At 38.2% G+C, this 18,846-nt stretch overlaps 1 protein-coding gene across 3 annotated transcripts in view; it reads left to right on the forward strand.

Moving 5' to 3' along the window:
* The first annotated feature begins 318 nt into the window (after window positions 1-318).
* c3h3orf14 (chromosome 3 C3orf14 homolog) overlaps window positions 319-18,846 on the forward strand; it is a 48,233-nt gene continuing 29,705 nt past the window's right edge. Inside the window, exons 1-6 of one of the 3 annotated variants that reach the window (XM_041778018.1) lie at window positions 319-433; window positions 1,152-1,259; window positions 2,563-2,731; window positions 12,066-12,189; window positions 15,906-15,974; window positions 16,270-17,777. In XM_041778018.1, the coding sequence (XP_041633952.1) occupies window positions 12,097-12,189; window positions 15,906-15,974; window positions 16,270-16,446 (339 nt within the window). In that variant the 5' untranslated portion in view covers window positions 319-433; window positions 1,152-1,259; window positions 2,563-2,731; window positions 12,066-12,096 and the 3' untranslated portion in view covers window positions 16,447-17,777. Of the gene's footprint in view, window positions 434-1,151; window positions 1,260-2,562; window positions 2,732-10,925; window positions 10,999-12,036; window positions 12,190-15,905; window positions 15,975-16,269; window positions 17,778-18,846 lie in introns of those variants that run through there. The other 2 variants (XM_041778025.1, XM_041778009.1) reach the window with 2 other exon arrangements.

Here is an 18,846-nt window from a genome sequence, read left to right on the forward strand (position 1 = left end):
ATTAAAGTGATCTGTGATTGTCACAGTGACTGTTTCTACCCTTGCTAATTTCACCTTTTCTCGATTTTAAGGCTAAATTTTCCACATCCTTTGCAGCGATAGGGTTTAGCGTCCTTTGATCTGTGACGTCACTAAGCGGCTTTTGGCTTTATCTTTTTGCCGCCGTAGAGAGGGGGTTCCCCCAAAAGTGTACGTCATGTGGTTCGTGGATCGTTTGCGACGTTATTTTACGCATAGATATCAAGACGTAGATGACGCGTTCGCTAGCTGACGGTACGTTTACGTGGCCGCCATCTTGGCGCGGGCCAAAGAGTGTGAGTTCAACAGGGCTTAGTAGGCTGACAGAAGTGAACATGCCAACATCGTGTGCCGCGTATGGATGTTCGCACAGGCGAACTCTTGAAAATCGACAACGCGGGATTACCTTTCACAGGTATAAGTGTCAGTTTGTTACATTAAACCGTTTTGAGTTAGTGGTGGTTGACATTTGCTTCAAACTGTCGCGAAAATGACAGGGTGCTGCCATGGTGATCTCGTAGTCAAACTTCACCAGCCTTTTACACCAGGCTAGCTTGCTTCCTAGGTACCTGAGTAGAGTAAACGTGACTTGATTTTGTACAATTTAGTTCATTAAATAACCGGCTGGAGTGTTTCTGTACTCACATATACTCGCTTGCCAGCGATTGAGCTTAGTCAGTTACACCTAGGTTTTCATATTTATGCTGCTAACACTTGCTAAACGCAAAGCTGCATCATTCAGGTGATGGGTAGCTAATGCCTTTTTTGTACTAGGTTTCCAAAACATCCAGTTTTAAGGAAAATTTGGATCCTTGCTGTCAGGACGAGGGACTTTAAGCCAAAGGAGACCACGGTTCTCTGTAGCTGTCATTTCAAGGCAGAGGTCTTTGACAGAACAGGGCAAATCGTGCGTCTGAAGGAATTTGTTCCTTCCGTTTTCTCAGCATTTCAAGACCATCTAAATCAAGTTAGTGTATTTTCAAGCCATATGATTACTACTCTTTTTGATAATTAAGAAATAGCTGATGCTTATTGGGGTGATCTGTTGCTAACATATTACCCTTAGTCCTTATATCAAAAATTATCAGCCCATTTTAGATTTTCATATATGATTTTCTTGTTTAATTTTGAAGGAGCCAAATAAAGCGAGGTCAACAAGAGCAGCAAAACAAGCTGGAGAGGCTGTTTATGATCCCGGACCGGGTTCTGTTATTCCCAAACCTGTGAGCTCATCAACCTTTGTAAGTAAACATAGCAGTTCTTATCCACAGCACTTACAATATACATAGAGTTACGTTGTGTAATAACAGTAATAAGAACCTTTATTTATGAAGCACTTTTCAAAACAGACGTTACAAAATGCTTTATAGAGCATAAAACATCAAATTAAAATCAGCAAATTCCATAGGAACAGTTTTGTTTATGCACCAGCTAGGTGTATAAACCCAATTAGATACGGTGTAGTGCTTACTCAACAAGTGTTATACTTCCTAGGACCATCGGTATGCCATTTTCCCAGATAAGCTTAAGGCAAAGCTGGCTAAGACTCAGACAAAGAGTTGCTAACCTAGAGAGACAGCTGAAAAATGCTTGAGATCAAGAAAGAAGATAGAGGCGAACTGTAAAGTTGCTACTAGAAGATTTAAAAAAGAAGAACATGATTTCAGAGGATCTGAAGCTAAAGCGTGACCTCTATTCTGGTAATGTTTCTTCATTTACGTGAAAATATACGGTAAATTTATTTCAGCCATAGAGTAGTGAACATCACATAGCCTGTGGCAATTTAAATTGTGGTTTGAATTACACTGTAAAGATGTCACAACTATTATGTTTCACCCCAACATAATGCATTAATTTAAATCATATTTTACATTTTTGAGAATGTGTTTCCTAATATTTCAGATCTTCCAGTTGAACTTCTAAAAGAGCACCATGCATACTCTGTAGCTCAAAGGGAGTAGTATTAGTAAATATACTAATATATTCTACAGAAATATTGTTTGCAATAGGTGCATTATTGTTCACATGTTCTGTTTCCATATCTTAACACAATGTGGAGGTAATATAAATGTATTGTGCTTTTCTCTTAGTATCCATTAATCTTAGCTCCATCCTTTACAAATATATTGCTCAGGTGGTTGCATTCTGTGGACAGCAAGCCAGGAATAAATACCTTGCTTTTAGATATGCTCCAGGAAAAAAATCAGGACAATCCAGCAAAATATGGTCAGGTTTGTCTTGTGATGGATGCCATGGCTATCAGGAAGCAAGTGCAGTACAACTCTCACACACAGACAATGTCAGGCTTCGTCGATCTTGGGGACGGCATTGATGAGTGTAGTGTAGCAAGCGAGGCCCTGTGTTCATGGTAGTTGGACTGCAAGGCCACTGGAAAGCCCCCATTGCTTACTTCATCACTAATACACTGACACCAGATACTCGGAAGGTTATAACAGATGTTTATTTTTCCACACATATAACCAGTATGAGTACAGGAACAAATGGATTGTTGTAAACTGTTTTTCTTGCATCTTCTTTTTACAGGTTTTGCTGGAGCATGCATTAGAAGCCTTAAATGAACGAGGTATCAAAGTGCTCTGTGTGGCAATGGACGGACATACAACAAATATCAGCATGTGCACTATGCTTGGGTGCCAGCTAAAGCTGCAGTCTTCAGAGTCTTTGAAAACACATTTTGCCCACCCTTCAACAGGTGAGTGCTCATGTGTATATCAGAATCAGAATCCAGCTTTACTGGACCCGATATCTGCCTGGAATTGTCTGTGTTATGGTCACAAACATAGCCATCCATGTAGGAAGGAATAAATTAGGGATGGCCAGATGAGGTTTTCTTGAAACATTGAAGCTTTCCATCTAATTAGTTAATAAAGAAAAAGCTTAATGTGAAGTGTCAGTTGCTCTACTAGGCCATCTAGTGGAAAATAAATATATAACAGGCAGAGTGTTTATAATGACACCATGGCTTTGATGTGTGAAGCTTTTGATTTAATAAATGCAAGATACCATGCTAGCTCATGCTTTTAATCTGCAGAAGGTTTTTTTCATTTTCCCCCATATTGTATAAAACCTGTGACTTGCTTAATCATGTGCATAGGCGGTTTTACCATTAGGCTAGGGTAGGCAATTGCCAGGGGCCTGGTCCATGAGGGGGGCTCAAGAATTTGCCTAGGTTTTTTTCCCTACAAATATAACTCACTTATGTTTTTGCCACTCCCCAGGTCAAAGAAAATTATTCATAGTTTAACATTTAGAGATGTGAGGAACATCATAAAAAAAGACGCACAGCAGAGTGCAGCTGCAGCATCACCTCTGCTCTTTCAGTTAGTTTTGTCCTGTCCACCTCTGACTAGTTTCTTGCACAAGCCTTAACAAATGTCAAAGCCAGAGGATTTTGCCTTGTAGTACCAAAGTTCTTTCCCTGAGTGGGATTAAAACAGCTGCTCTCAGGATAACAAACACTCTCTCTGTGTAATTGTCCGTCAACCACAAACACAGACATCGCATCGCTTTGGTGAGTGACTTAGTTCAATCTCCAGCCTAATTTAATACTACATTAAAACAAATCTGTAATGCCAGACTAATATAACCTAATTTTATTTACATAAGATCTTATTTTAAAGTCATAAAGAAGTGAACTTGTGGTCTTGATCACTTAAGTTTAATCAGGACATCATTTATAAACACTGCGCCATATTTAACTCCAGCTCTCATTAAATGGTAGAAATTCTTCTCATAACAGTGAAAATGACTTAATAACTGAACATTAAGTCCTAATCTGGACACAGACTGTCTTATGTCAAGTGAGGTCGGCATGTTTGATTTTGGCGCAGCTCATCCATAATTACGCACGGAGATGGCCCCGTTCATGATGCATGCAGGGATGTCAGGGGGATTCAGAGAGTGGACATGAAGAATGACTATTCTAGGGGCTCAGACATGTGCTTAAAAGTCAAGTTTTAACTCAGCAGGTGAGGGTTTGTATCTCTATAAGCAGTAATAGTGCTGAAGTGCGATGAATCTCTGCAAGATCCTCGTCTCTGTCTCCGTCTCTCCGTGCCCCATCTCTCTCTATCTCTCTCGTCTCCTCTCTGGACTCTGTGCAATGATCTCAGGCCATGTAAAATAAGGGTCAGATCAGGCATTGTGGACGACAGGTTGCTGTTTTAAATCCAGAAACAGCCACATTGAATGTGTATTTATAATGAATATTACAGTCTTGTAAATTCATCATCAGTGGGTCATAAAAAGGTTAAAATCTGTAAAAATTGTCATATGTTACAAGGGCAGCATATTTAGATTAGATTAGTTTAGATTACCTGCAGGTAAATTATCTTTCTAAAGTAGCTAATGAACCCTTTGGTGTGCAAACATGCAGCACTCATTAAATGGTACCTGTATCTAATATTGGAACATTTCTCTTTATAAACATTACGGCAGCCTTTACATCAGCGGTGGTTGTATAGATGTTGCTAAAAAAATTCTCCAGCCAACAGGACGTCTCATTGGTGCACATCCGGCCCCCAACCCAAAATAAGTGTGGCACCCCTGTTTTGCTGCAGTTCAGTAAAAATTACTGAAAATAGAGCCTGTTGTATTTTTAGCTTAATAACATAATAAAAAACCCATGTAATATAACTTATTTGATGCAGAAATACAAATTAACTGCATTAAGTTCATTAAGTCTGGGACCTTGGGCCAGATACAGTTATTAAGATATTGTACCTGAAAACATAAAACCTAGAACAGGAGAATACATGAACTTTAGAAAATGATGAAGAAAAGCCACAAGTTTGTGCATTAAAATCATTTAAGTACATAGAGAGTCTTTAATCTCATGTATCTCTGGAGGAGATGTCAGATTTAGGTTTGGTTTTTTTTTAGGGATGCACGATAATTATCGGCCGATAACGCATATATTTTACATGTTTTAATTTTGCCGATGATAAAGTATTAACAGATAAAATCTACCGATAATAAAGGCATTTGTTTTCTTTTTCACGAGACTACACATTCTGAAACAGTAGGTGGCACCGCAGTACACGACCCACTATTAACCACCAGAGAAGAGAAGCAGCCTCTGTGCTAAGAGCTAACAACACGGCGAAGTTATTCAGTATTTACTGGGAGGATAACATGAGTGTGTGGGTTGAATTTGCCCTGCAAAGGTCCTGAAGAGTGAAAAGAAGTCTTCGACTGGTCTTTAAAGTCACTTAAAGTCATCATCCTAATGATGTTAAAATGAAGCAGTAGCCGCTAGCGTTAGCCGCGGGCATTAGGACCTAGACAAAGGTTAAGATGAGGCAGAGTGCTGATTGAAACTGGAACCTGTAAAAAGTTCGTCAGAGCCAAAAGGCAATGCTAATAATGACAAATCATTCTGACAGTCTTCTGATCCGCCGCTGCTCTCATAGACATATACCTGCCTGCTCTATTTGATGTGCTTTCATTCAGTCTGATCAACATTAGGAACAGAAGTTACAGACCATGGTGGACTTCACATTCTTAACCTTTCTCTGATATGACTTATGTCAGTGCATATTTTTAATCTTTATGTAAAACATCAGCTCTATTTCTGACTTATGCAGCAAAAACAAAAAAAAGAGACCCAAAAATCTCCATTTGTTAAGCATGACAGCCTGTTATCATTTGTTTTTATGTCTGATTTGACATGAGTCAGCTGAATCCTTGTTTAGTTAATTGAAATGTCAGATTTGACCACTTGTCAAGAATTTATTCCAAGGGAAAAAGGGATAATGTCGGTTAGAATTAGTATTAAACATCTTTGCTCACTACATATTAACCCCTTCTTACCCCCAGATGTGTATTAATACATGGCATTAACTTATTTTTTTGAAATCACACAATTGAAAAAAAATTATCGGTTATTATCGGTTATCGACCATCAGGAGTAGGAAATTATCGGTTATCGGTATCTGTTCAAAAAAATACTTACCATGCATCACTAGTTTTTTTTTGTTTTCTGTCTAAGATGGATGCAGTTTGTTCAGCTTGATGTAACCAAGTATTCACTAATACTTAACCTAACAGATGTTTGTTATAATGCAGATGATATTACACTGAATGGAGTTAAATGTGTTATTAGTGGGGCACTGCACACTGTGCTGTTTCTGTTAAATCACGTTCATGTGGTGGTCATCAAAGAAGTTGAGGTGAGTGATATTAGGGGGGGCCTCACATTGATCTTTGCCTGGGGCCTCCAAGTCACTAAAACCGCCCCTGATCAAGTGGAACCACCTTCTTAAATAGTTTCCCTTTCATCTGGCTCATCTGGCAAAGTAATGACCAAACCTGTCTGAGATCGATGTCAGAAGGAATCTGACAGGAGAAGCAGCACAATTGAAAACTTCAACTGAAAAACTAAACATCAAATGTTTGTTTAATTGAAATCATATTTTTATAGTAGTTTGCAACACAGTGTAGATTTATAAGAGGTAACAAGACTTGCCTTGTACCCATGCTGGTTATATGTGGCAAAATAAACAGTTTGTTCTACTCTGTATAGGTGAGTGAGTGTTCATAATGATGGATCTAGGTAATATATATATATATTTATACACCCATTCCAGTTAGTGAACCAATCCAGACAGTGAATGGGGAAATTACTTTGTGCAAAGTAAAGGAGTTGCAATAATCTGCGAGAAATGCCGCACAACGCAAGCGGTACTCAAAATATTATCCAAGGTTGGCAGGTCTGCAGTTCCAGCATCCTTTTCAGAACATTGCCACCTGTTGACCTTGAAGAACAACGGAGGCCTGATGATACCGTCTGTAGGAGCGGTGAAGGTGGTACGCTCAGCAGAGCATTGCATTCGACAAACCACAAACATTATGTCAGCTGCTCATCAATGCTCGGTTTCCCTTGTCAACCACATGGTGCGGTATGACATCGGGTCAGAGGACGTGTTCGATCTCAGTGACCATGTTAGTGAAACTCAGGATGGCATTGATAACCACCACTTTAATCTCCTGTCATTAGTGGTGACTAGATTTCACAAGCTGAGGCAGTAGCACATAGCAAGACAGCACACCCTGCTGCTGCAAAGTGGTAGCGTGCGAAAGAAGCTTTCCAAAACAATTCTGTTTCTGGGATTCTAAGCATTGAAGATGAGCCCTAGGGCTTATTTACATAGTTTTATAGTGCACACTTAATTGTGGCTGCATGGAGTTAGACTGGAGATGTCTGAAATGTTTTCCTTATGATAGAGTAAATCTTTTGTTTATGTAACAACTAATGAGTATTGATTTATCAACTGTTGCTACTAAAGCATTCAGTTTTATTGTCCAACCCAAATATATTAATCTATTTTCTGCTATTCTGAAGACCCAAAAATCAATCATCAGAACACTGTTCTTTAACTTATATGCAGTAAGATTCTCTCTTTTAGATGATAAATTATTATTTGTTTGTTGATCGGAGAGAGAGAGGAGGATGGAAAGAGAGATATAGAGAGACACAGAGAGAGATGGAGAGAGTAACAGAGAGATAAAGAAAGACACGTCTTGATGTCTATGATTTTATGTCGATATGATGGCGTCATCGTCGTGCTACCCCCCCCCAATGTTTACAGAGGTGTCTGCAGTGTGGCAGACAGGTGATTCCTGCTGCACAGCAGAGTAGTGAGAGGGAGGGGGTGTGGTGCAGCAGAGGAGAGGGTGTTAATTGTAGACACCTGTGAGCTGAGTGAGGAGAAGAGGGGAGACAATGGATTTCTGGAGGAAGGGTGAAAGAACAGAAGGAGTGCAAATACAGAAAAACTAGTAAAAAGAAGTGATTTATCTGCTAAAAACCAGAAAAGAAATCTCAAAGAAAGTCCAGAGGGGTTGAAATACATATTAGCTTTTACTTTGGAGCCTTCAAAAAGTGGGAATCTGAACTCCTGGAGCAGTGTGAGATCCTGTGTCTGTGATGGCACTGAAATCTTCTGTGGCCGGATTACCCTCCAGTCTTGGATGTTAAGACTCTTCTAACCGCAAGTTACCCATTACCCTCTCTCCCACATCTACCTTTCACCTTTCTTTCCCATATACCCTGCCATTCACACACATACACCATTTTGGTTTTGGCTGAAGAGGCCTTGACCAGTGGACATTGGGTTTTGATTTTGTTTGAACTTGGGGAATATTTTATTTGATTTTGCTTGAACCTTGGGGGGAGGGGGGACATTTGAATCATGGACTGTTTGCGCTTGAGAACCGCTTGAATTGTGGACTGTTTGCGCTGAAGGAACGTTTCATTTATGGACTGTTTGCATTTGAGGAACGTTTCATTTAATTTTGCATGAACTTTTGGGGGGGGGACGTTTGATTTATGGTCTGGTGAACTTTGGGAACACTGAAATTGTTTTGTTTGTGCTGTGGGGCATTTGAATTATATTGAACTGTTGGGACAAAGGGGGTCATTCCCTGAATGAACTGATTTATGTTGTGAATTGATGAAAGGCATTGAGAAATCTGCTTTAATTGAAAAGTGTTGTGTTGTACTGTTAATCGTGTTCTTAAAGGATTTTTGAGTTCTGTTGCCCTGAAATTTGGTTAAAAGCAAAGACAAACAGAGACATAACTGATTCTTGGCCTTCATTTCTTTTGTAGCGGAATTGTTATTTTCTTTAGGCCTTAAATATCTTTCTCCACCCTGAGATTTTAAATGATAGACTTAATTGTCTGTCTGGCGCCCAGTTAAATCAACATATTATATATATTTCTGGCCATTAGTTACGCTACAGCAGACAGGTGAGCTCGCTCTGCCCTGGTCTAAAAACTACATTAGTGAGATAAAAGGCTGATAACAACGTAACGATACACTGTAACAAACTGATGTTTTTTCTACAGTAAAATTTTACAATAACCAGGTAAAAACTTTGCAAAGCTAAAGTTAAAAAAAAAAGTTGAGTGTAAAATTTCTTACAGCTGCATACTGTATAGGGAATATTTAACAGTTATTTCCTGGCAACTAGAATGTTCCCAGCTGCAAAATTAGCCTTGGGTAACTGGGATTGTGCCTGTTGCAACTAATCCAAAAACATCCATATTGTCCTGCATGACGCAACTCTGTGTTGAAAACAGTTTCACTTCATCTGAGAATTGGTCAGGTAGATTGTCCTCTAGGTCCACTGGAACTTTATGCCAGCTAGCCTTAAACCCAGCCTACCTGCCTCGGCTACTCTGTGTCCATCTTTATATAAATTAGCCATGTGCTGCTGCTCCATTATTAACCCCCAGCACTTCAGCACAGTTACTGGCAAGCTCTCTTAACCTTAACTGAGTCAAGTGAGGCCAGCAGGTCTTTAGATGTCGTTCTGGGTTCTTTTGTGGCCACCTGGATGAGTCATCAATGAAGTCTTGGAGTAATTTTGGTAGGTTGGGAAGGCTCACCACTAGTCAAATTTTTTCCCTTTGTGAATAATGGCTCTCACTGCAGTTAGCTGGGGTCCCAAAGCCCTAGAAATGGCTTTATAAATCTTTCCAGACTTATGGATGTCAGTGACTATGTTACTCATCTTTGAAATTCTTCAGATGGTGTTATGACATGTTTTGGGGATGTTTTAGCCTACTTTGAAGCAGAGAAATTTTCTTTTCTCCTGTAGGCCACCAACAATCACAGCCAAGAGTTTTGACAGTGTGCACCACAGAGTGTTTTAGTCGTTCATTATTTCACCTTTACTTCCAATAGGTTAACATAATTAAAATACATTTTGTGTGTAACAAAGAACAATCAGAAAAGAAATGTGATGGATTCAGTGAACATGCTAACAGAAAAGCAGGGTGTGCCCTTGACTGGTCATCCCAGGACCAGAATATAGAGACAAGCAACCAGGCACGCTCACACTTACGGGCAATTAAGAGTCACCACTGAGACCAACCAGCATGTCTTTGGACTGTGGTAGAAAACCTGAGTACCTACAGAGGATCCATTCTTGGGGGAGCCATGCAGACTCCACACAGAAAAGTCCTGTCCAACCAGGTTTCTAACAAGAAACTCTTCATTGGGGTGACAGTGCAAACCCCCAAGCTAGTGTAATAAAGTAAATATATATTCAAAAAATATAAACATGTAAGTAAGGCACAAAAAATAAAGTCCAAAAATGTCCAGTGCATCAAATGATGCAAAATCACCTTCAATCTGGACTAAAAAACTTTTTCAGTACCACTGACCTAGTGTTAACAAGTGATCCTGGAACTGTATGGGTTTTATTCTAGTTTTAACATCCCAGAGACTAAAACCCTGATATAACGTGCGTAAATGATTGGCTATATGTGTATTTATCTGCAGAATAGAGTTGCCTTATTATTTAAGCTAAGTAATGAATCCAGTATTAATGAATATCATCCACAGCTTTATAACAAAAAGATAATTGTGTATTAGGATGAATGACATATATGTTGACTCCTAATAGTAAAGGTTTACTGTGAAATCGTTTGGCCCCGCTGTTTTACAGAAAAGGGATGTAAAATCGCATAACATGAAGACGGTAAGACCACTTTCTCACTTGTGAAGTGCTTTCTACAATTTATACAGCAGGGGGCAGCAGGTACCACGTTTATGATTGCCATGGTAACTGAACGCCTCAGGCTGTCTAAAGCTGTCAGAAGAACTACAACTTCCGAGCACATTTTCAAAATAAAACCAAACATAGATCGATAGTCAGATTGAAAGGTTGCTAAATTAATGAGAATAATTAATCAATTACTCAATGTTAAAAGTTGCAATCGTGGCAAGTGAACAGTACATCAGGAATACAAATGATGAAAAAAATCAGTTACACTCGCGAAGAGATTTTTTCCGTGGACAGAATGTGCTTTTATTTTGAAGTTTTACGGTACTCCACCCTGTACCGTCTCTTCTAGCTTAAATAACTTGATACCCACTTCAGATAGTTGGAAAGAAATGTCTGCGCGTTTGACCAAAGAAATTGAATTGTGTGAGAGACACGAGGAAATGTAAGTGGTAAATCTTTTATGTAAAGTAATTTAATTAAGTTTAATCGATAAAGGCGTCGATGATAATTCTGCGAGCACGACTGTGTTATGTTTACGCGGTTAGCTTGCTAACTCGGATTGGAGACTTCGATAAACGTTTTAACCGACACCTTTTCAGTTCAGTTACTTGTCATTTAGTCAGATGTAAACCTTTCTACACCTTCAATGTTTCTTGAGTTCATACAAGTCCATTTCTTCCTCGTTTTCCTATTAATTTCTGTATATATCCATTACTGACGAAAAAGTTAGGATTGGTGTCGTGGTAGAAAGAGTGACCGTGCTAACTGGTGACCTCGAGCCGAATGGTTCCTTGTTAGTTATAGTGAGATTTACGGAAGACTATTTTCAGTAGTAAAAAGAAGGGAATGTGCAAAAAATTTTTTAAATAAGTAGGAACGCTTTGCACCTAATAAAAACAAAACAAACATACGACATAAAGTTGGAAATATACTGATAAATCCAAATGATTAAATATGGAGTCATTTTTAATGAGATAAAAGTCAATCTTATGAAATAAAAAGTCAAAGTTATGAGTTAAAAGGTAGATATATGATATTTAGAAGTCATTTTAAGATTGAAAAAGTAGAAATTGGGAATGCAGAATTCCAAGAAAGAAATTAAAGTTTAAGATGAAGATTATAGTCATGCAATAAAACGTAGAAAACATTAGATACAAATTCAAAATTCTGAGAAAAATAGTCATTTCATGATAAATAAAAATGTAAATAAAAGTCATCAGATAGAATTTTCAAACCAAATAAATATCTGGTTTCAAAATTTGAAATGTTGTCTTATTTTTTAATCAAGTTTGGAGTGTTTGTGTTTTATAAACTGCTTCCATTTTACACAGTGTCATTTAATATGTTAAGAGAACCAATTTTTAGTAAAACAATGCCATGGTGTTTGTGCTGTTTCAGAAAAACAAGCAGCTGTCAGTGTCACTGTTCACACTGAGGCATTGTTCAGTAGAACTGAAAGCCAGCTCTGTCTTTCTGACAGTTTCTTCCCTCCCCTGTATGTGATACCAGTCTGACAAGGAGAGCGGAGCTGCAGGAGCAGATGGAGAGTCGCAGAGAGCAGATGAGGAACCAGAAGAAGAAGCAGGCAGAGGAGTCTGACGCTGCTCTAGAAAGGAACGCTGAGCTGCTCCAGGTAGCATGTGCTGATATATGTTCAAAAACAATCATTAAGCCGCAAGATGTTTAAGTCAGTTATCAAATTAATAAAGCACATTTGTGTCCAGCTGCTGAATACTGAGATTTTCACTTTTCTTCTTTTTCCTTATTTATCTGAGAAATCAGAACATGTCATGACATTGCTGACTCTTTCTGGACAATCAAACAATAAGAATTAAATGATGTTGATGCTTGTTTTAAACCAAAACAACTAAACTAGAAGTCCTTGGCACTCAGAACTGTAGTTTCTCAATTTAGTCTAAAATGTGCAAGCAAACTCCCATACACCATCTAAACTGCGCAAAAACATGGACAGTTTTTCATTACTGCAACAATGCCTTTTTTGTGCCCCTTAGACAATGTGAAGGAGCTTGTCTGTAATTTTTGATTGATTCATCTCTCTTATGCACCTGTGTTATGAAACTCATGCAGTTTTTTAGAGTTCCTATACATTTTGAAATTTTAAATCATTCAAATACAGTAGACTGTATCATGTGCAAACATGTAGTGATAAAAACATATCTGAGTATCAGAAAGTTTGACAACCTAAATCCCTGTGTTCACACCCAGCACTCATTTTCATTTAGTGTTGTCAAAATGACTTTGATTTTGATTAAGTTTTCACACAAATATAACGCATTATTAAAAAAAAAAATCAATGTCACTGATGTCATTCATTAAAGTTTTCTGCATTTGTCCACCGTAGCGTTATAAACCTAATGAGAAACAAGCTGTAAATGCTGTGGTCTTTTGATATTATTTATTTTATGCACATCATCCAGGATTAATTGACATCTCTCCTCCCATTGCCTGTGTTTGTGAGCACTTGTCCAGAGTGCATACGGAAGTACACAGACAAGCACAGTCACCTTTATGCAAAGAGGTGCTGCAGTTATATGTCTAAAAATGCTGAATTTGTGATTTGCAGATGTCCCTGTGTTAACGTTACTCCGCTGTAGCCACTTTTAAATCTCCTAAAAAGGTCAGATGCTCTACATCAGTGGTTCTCAAATGGTGTGCCGTGGCACACTGGTGTGCCTTGAGACAAGTTTAGATGTGCCTTGAAAATTCGTCTGACTTTACATAAGTACTACAACTATGCAACAACTAAAGAGACTATAAAAGCATTGTCCTTACAGCATGCAAGTGTTACACGTTGCATTGCATCATATAGCATTGTATGCTCACTGTCCATCTGTTATCTGTTAAATATGCAAATGTAAATTTACATGTAAAAATATGACATCTCATGCTTTTACTTAGAAAATCGGAGGTATGGTGCCTCTAACAGCTGTGAGCCACATAGCTTTGTCTCCATGTTAGCACCAGTCAGACCATATAAATTCATAAATGGGTATGGAGAATATCCATGTAACACACTTCTCTTTGTAAAACAAGCTAACAAGTTTCAGGAGTGAGAAAAGTGGAAGAAAATTAGAAAATATCCTCTGGTGGGACACTCCTGATGTCTTGTCATCCTTTGTGCAACCTCTTCCCTTGTTACTTGTCCATCTTAATAGGAGCGACAGAGAGAAAATAGGAACAGGGTGACTGGGGATAAACCTGGGGAGCTGCAGTGCATCACTTGCAGAGTGTCAGGATGCTACAAAAGGAAACTCTGTAATCAAACTGATGTAGCTGGCACTTGCTCACATTGCATGCAGTTAGGACTGGGACATGTTGCTACTTGCTACACATGCTAAAGAGGCTATTTTGCAAGGACATTAATATGGCGTGCCTTGAGACATCAGCTTGATTTTTGGTGTACCTTGGGCAAAAAAAGTTTGAAAACCATTGCTCTACATAAGTGACATCTCTAAGAAGAAGCTTCCTGCGTGCCCATTTGTAATCGAAACTTGTTTGTGAGGAAAAACACTGTAACTTTAGAGACAAACAAAACACCAGTGAAGCAAAAGAGAAACGAAGCAGACAGCCTGTGCAGACCAAGGTTGTTATAGTTAACTAAATCTAACTAAATAACTAAAACTAAAATTTGAAAATCATTTTATTTAACTGACACTAAATCAAAATTAAGCCTTACGAAAAAGACGAAAGCTAACTAAAACTGTACAGTGCGCTTGCAAAACTAACAAAAATAAATAAAAAATAGAGACATTATATCCTTAGTTTAAGTCTTTGACACAACCAGACTGACTGACACCTACACCCAAGCCTGGGAAGTGTAAAATGGCCTGTTTTGATTGGATAAGACTTTACACAGTGACAGTTTTATGCCTGGAGTTGTATTCAAACATCAACTCTAAATAAATAAAATTATATGTGAAGAGTAGCCTGTTTGAATACTTTTTTAAAAAATTATGACGCTCACTCAGACCCAACATCTATCCAAAAAAACCTAAAACTAACACTAAAACCAATAAAAACTAAACTAAAACAAAGCATTTTTGCAAAATAAAAAAACTAAACTAACAAACCAGCAGTCAAAAATAATAAAAACCAAACTAAAACAAAGCATCCATCCAGCCGTTTTCTATACCACTTACTCTGTTCCAGGTTGTAGGGGGGCTGGAGCCTATCCCAGCTGTCATCGGGCAAGAGGCGGGGTACACCCTGGACTGGTCACCAGTCAATCGCAGGGCTGACATATAGAGACAGACAACCAGGCACACTCACATTTACACCTACGGGCAATTTAGAGTCACCAGTTAACCTAATGAGCATGTTTTTGGTGGTGGGAGGAAGCCGGAGAGAACCCACACATGAAGGGGGGTCAGGTTTAGGCATAAGTCACTAAGCGGTTAGAATTAGGACAAGGTAGTTGGGTAGGGCATACCTTGGAGTCCACACTAAGTCCTATGGTTAAGGTTATTACATAATGCGCAGGTTTATACAGTAAATCTACCTGTAATGCAGTCCTACTCATTATCAATATATGTGATTGATTGCAATAATAATCACAAAGCCTGTAAATAACTTGAATAATTATTTTAATGGCTTGACAGCACTATTTTCAATACAAAGCAAATTTAGTCCAACGTTCTCAGTGCTCAGCACTCTGAGTTTGAAAAATACCCTCTGCTGTGTTTGTTGCTGCTCCCTGAGCACTCTCATTTGAAAACAGTTCAATTTTTTGTTCTGTACAGCACCAATCTATGTCACTTCTACCCCACTGGCCAATCAAAATCAAGAAGGAGAAGAACCATTTTTCTAGAGGAGATGAAACGTCTGACTGCTCTCAGGTCTAAAGCTGTTGCTCAGGCCATAATATGATTTTATTATAGTTCCATGTGTTCATTGTGATATTTCCTTAAAATATGGAAATATGAAGTTCACAGAGCTGTCTCTTATCTAAAGCTAAGCTCCCCCAGGACACACTTGGAAAAGGAAACATCAATTTTAATTATTTTCATTGATAAAACCCCAATATAATATAGGCCTACATACATTTATTCTTGACCAAAGATCTATGTATAAACTATCCAGTATTACTACAGTATATAAGGGCAACTCTTGAAAAAATATAATAGTAAAGAGGATTTTTGCATTTTTAAGTAAAACCTTGAAATTCACAAGTTTTTAATGTTGTTTATTTACAAGAAGTTTTTGACTTTGAAATTGTAAATGAATGTAAACCAAAACGTAAACATTTCAGGTAATGTCAGCGCAAGTTGAATAATTGTGAGGTTGAGATTTGCCCAAAGATCAAACCATGTAAAATCTGTTTAACTGCAGGATTTACAGAAGATAGAGGATCGTCTCAGAGGAAGGCAGCTGCCACGCCCTGATGTCCTCGCTCTTGAGGTAATAATTTAGTGATGGGGGTTGCCTCTTAGTGGTGAATTAAAGCGTAACTAATTCATGGAGGTTTTTTTATGCTGGTACAGGCCAGTGGATGTGATATAGAGCTTGAAGTAACATTTCTGCTACTAACAAAGAATCTCTTCATCCCAAAGATGAACTTTGTACCACCCGAATCTTTATCTGACCCAACTCTCCATTTAGGCCTGATTAAAATTGTTTTTGTTGTAAAGTTAGATGGAGTAATATTACACTTTTGTGTCCTGATCATGAGCTCTCCGTTGTTCTTCTGTTATAGACCAGATACTGGACGTCCGTAGAGGAGTCAATCCCAGCCTGGGAGAACTTCCTGCTTGGAAAAGGCCCCCACCCTACTGATGGTCTAGAGCAGCCACCCAGGAGGGCAAAACAGAAACCCAGCACAGCTACAGACAGAGGCCTGCCTCCTCGTCCCAAACCCAGGACTGGTCGATAGGTGAGGGGTGATGGTGGTTGTGGTGTACAATTTTCATTAGAGAAGAAGAGACTCAATTTGCCACGTGTGGCTGAGGATCATATACCAGAGTACACAGCCTTAATGTTGAGTTAAGGCTTTGATGAACAGACCTCAAGTGCTACTGGACCATTTCCATTCTGGACTTCATATTTTATGTTTGTATTGCTATTTTTAAACCACCAGAGGGTGCCAGTGTCATATGTATAGTGTATAGTGAAGCGTTTGTGTCCCACATGCATCAGTACCACTGAAAGTTCCAGAGTTCAACAACGGGCACTAACCTTGTCATCTTTTTACACATTGAGGACTCAAATTGTGCCCTGGGCATCACACCCAAGTCACTGTTTTATCTGATAATTCTTCATTTACGTAGTAATAAAAAAGTTAATGAGAGCAGGCTCAAAGGTCTGAAACCAAGCTACCTGTAAAGGACCGTTTTTAACCCTATATTCAATTTTTTTGCTATTCTTTGGTTCAAATAATACGTTTTTTTTGTTGAATAACACAACGAAAACTAAAACCTTAAATCTATATCATTATCTTTAAGGTGTGCAATAATTCTTTAAATCTGGATTTTGTCCACCACTGATTTCTTCTAAAGGCCCTGCAAAGCACCAGGAATGTAATCAAATACAGTCAGGGAAAAGGCCAAAAGGATATTAACTTCTGTCACAGGAATAATTCAGCTGTGGGAAGTATTAGTGGTTTATGTAGAAGAGGCATGTGCCACATGTACATAAAAAAACAAGTTTCAGTACTCTTTAAACCAGCAACAAAGCACGACACCGAAGGGATTAAAATATCCACGACTTCAAAACTTTTACACTTGAGAAATTTTGCATTTTATGGTAAACAGCAAATGCTTTTTTGTTAGATATTTTATGGGAATTTGAAATTTCTTTATGAAATTTTTTTATTTTTTTATTGTGTTTGGAGGACTTGAATCTACAGTGGACCATTACTGTGACAGCACTCGGTTTATGTATATTGTACATATTGTATATATTGTATGTATTTGTTGTGAATTATGTTCACAGATTTCTGAATGGAATAGATGGCTAGACATGAGTGCTGTCACTAGGGGTGTGAATCTCTCCTTCTCAAGACGAGTCGACTCAAATCTCGATTCACAGACTACGATTCGATTCACTGACGATTCATTAAAATACAGAACGATTCAGTGTGATCCGATTCGGTTCAGTCTGATTTGATCCGGTACAATCTGATTATTGAATTAAAATAGCTTTTTGCCTTAACAGAAATGTGCAGAAGAAGGGAAAACAAGATAATTTCATACTAATCCAACTTTATGAAACAGACTAAATGCCAGGCCTCCTGTGCCAACCTTCTGAAATTATGTTTAAGAAAGTTTTCCTCACACCCAGGTGCCCAGGTGTCTTACTTTGACATTAAATTGGGAGATGAATATTAAAATGATTTTTTACTGGTACATGTTCATCCTTCTGTACTTGCAACTTCCTTAGCATTTTTTTTATTCCAATCACAGTACAAACTAAATATCACATTTTCCCAAGAAGCACAAATTAAAATGGATTTAAAGTCACAAGAAATTTAGATAGACAGAGCTCTGTGTGTCTGCTAGTACAGGAGAACAAGGGGTTAAAATAATATTGAAAACAGTCAAATTAAAACAGCTTTCTATACATTTTTTTCCTTTTCTTTTTTTCTGTTTTATTTTTCAGTCTAAATTTCGCAAAGACATCATTTTTATCACGTATGTCCTTTCCCTGTGTATCTGACCATTCTTGATTGTTTTCATTCTTGAATTAATACACCGCGTTCCACATTATTATGCAAACAACATTTTTCTCTGATTTTCTAAATACCAATTCAAATGACAGTCAGAATATTTTTCAAGTCATCAACAGTTAGAGTATAATTCAAATGGTTTTGAACAAACTTCATAATGATAACTATTATTTTTTTAAAAATAAAAACTTCAAAATGCACTTTTCCATATGTTCCACATTATTTAGCAGGCCACAGGTTTCAGCAATATGGGAAAGAAAAAGGATCTCTCTGCTGCCGAAAAGTGTCAAATAGTGTAATGCCTTGGACAAGTAATGAAAACATTCGATATTTCAGGAAAAATTAAGCATGATCATCATACTGTGAAGAAATTTGTGGCTGATTAAGAGCACAGATGGGTTTGTGCAGATAAAGGCATAATGAGGAAGGTTTCTGACAGACAAATACATCAGATTAAGAGAGCAGATGCTAAAATGCCATTACAAAGCAGCAAACAGGTATTTGAAGCTGCTGGTGCCTCTGGAGTCCCACCAACCTCAAGGTGTAGGACCCTCCAGAGGCTTGCAGTCATGTATAAACCTACTATTCAGCCACCCCTAACCAATGCTC

This window comes from Cheilinus undulatus, linkage group 3 (genome assembly GCF_018320785.1).
Source record: "Cheilinus undulatus linkage group 3, ASM1832078v1, whole genome shotgun sequence".
NCBI lineage: Eukaryota > Metazoa > Chordata > Actinopteri > Labriformes > Labridae > Cheilinus > Cheilinus undulatus.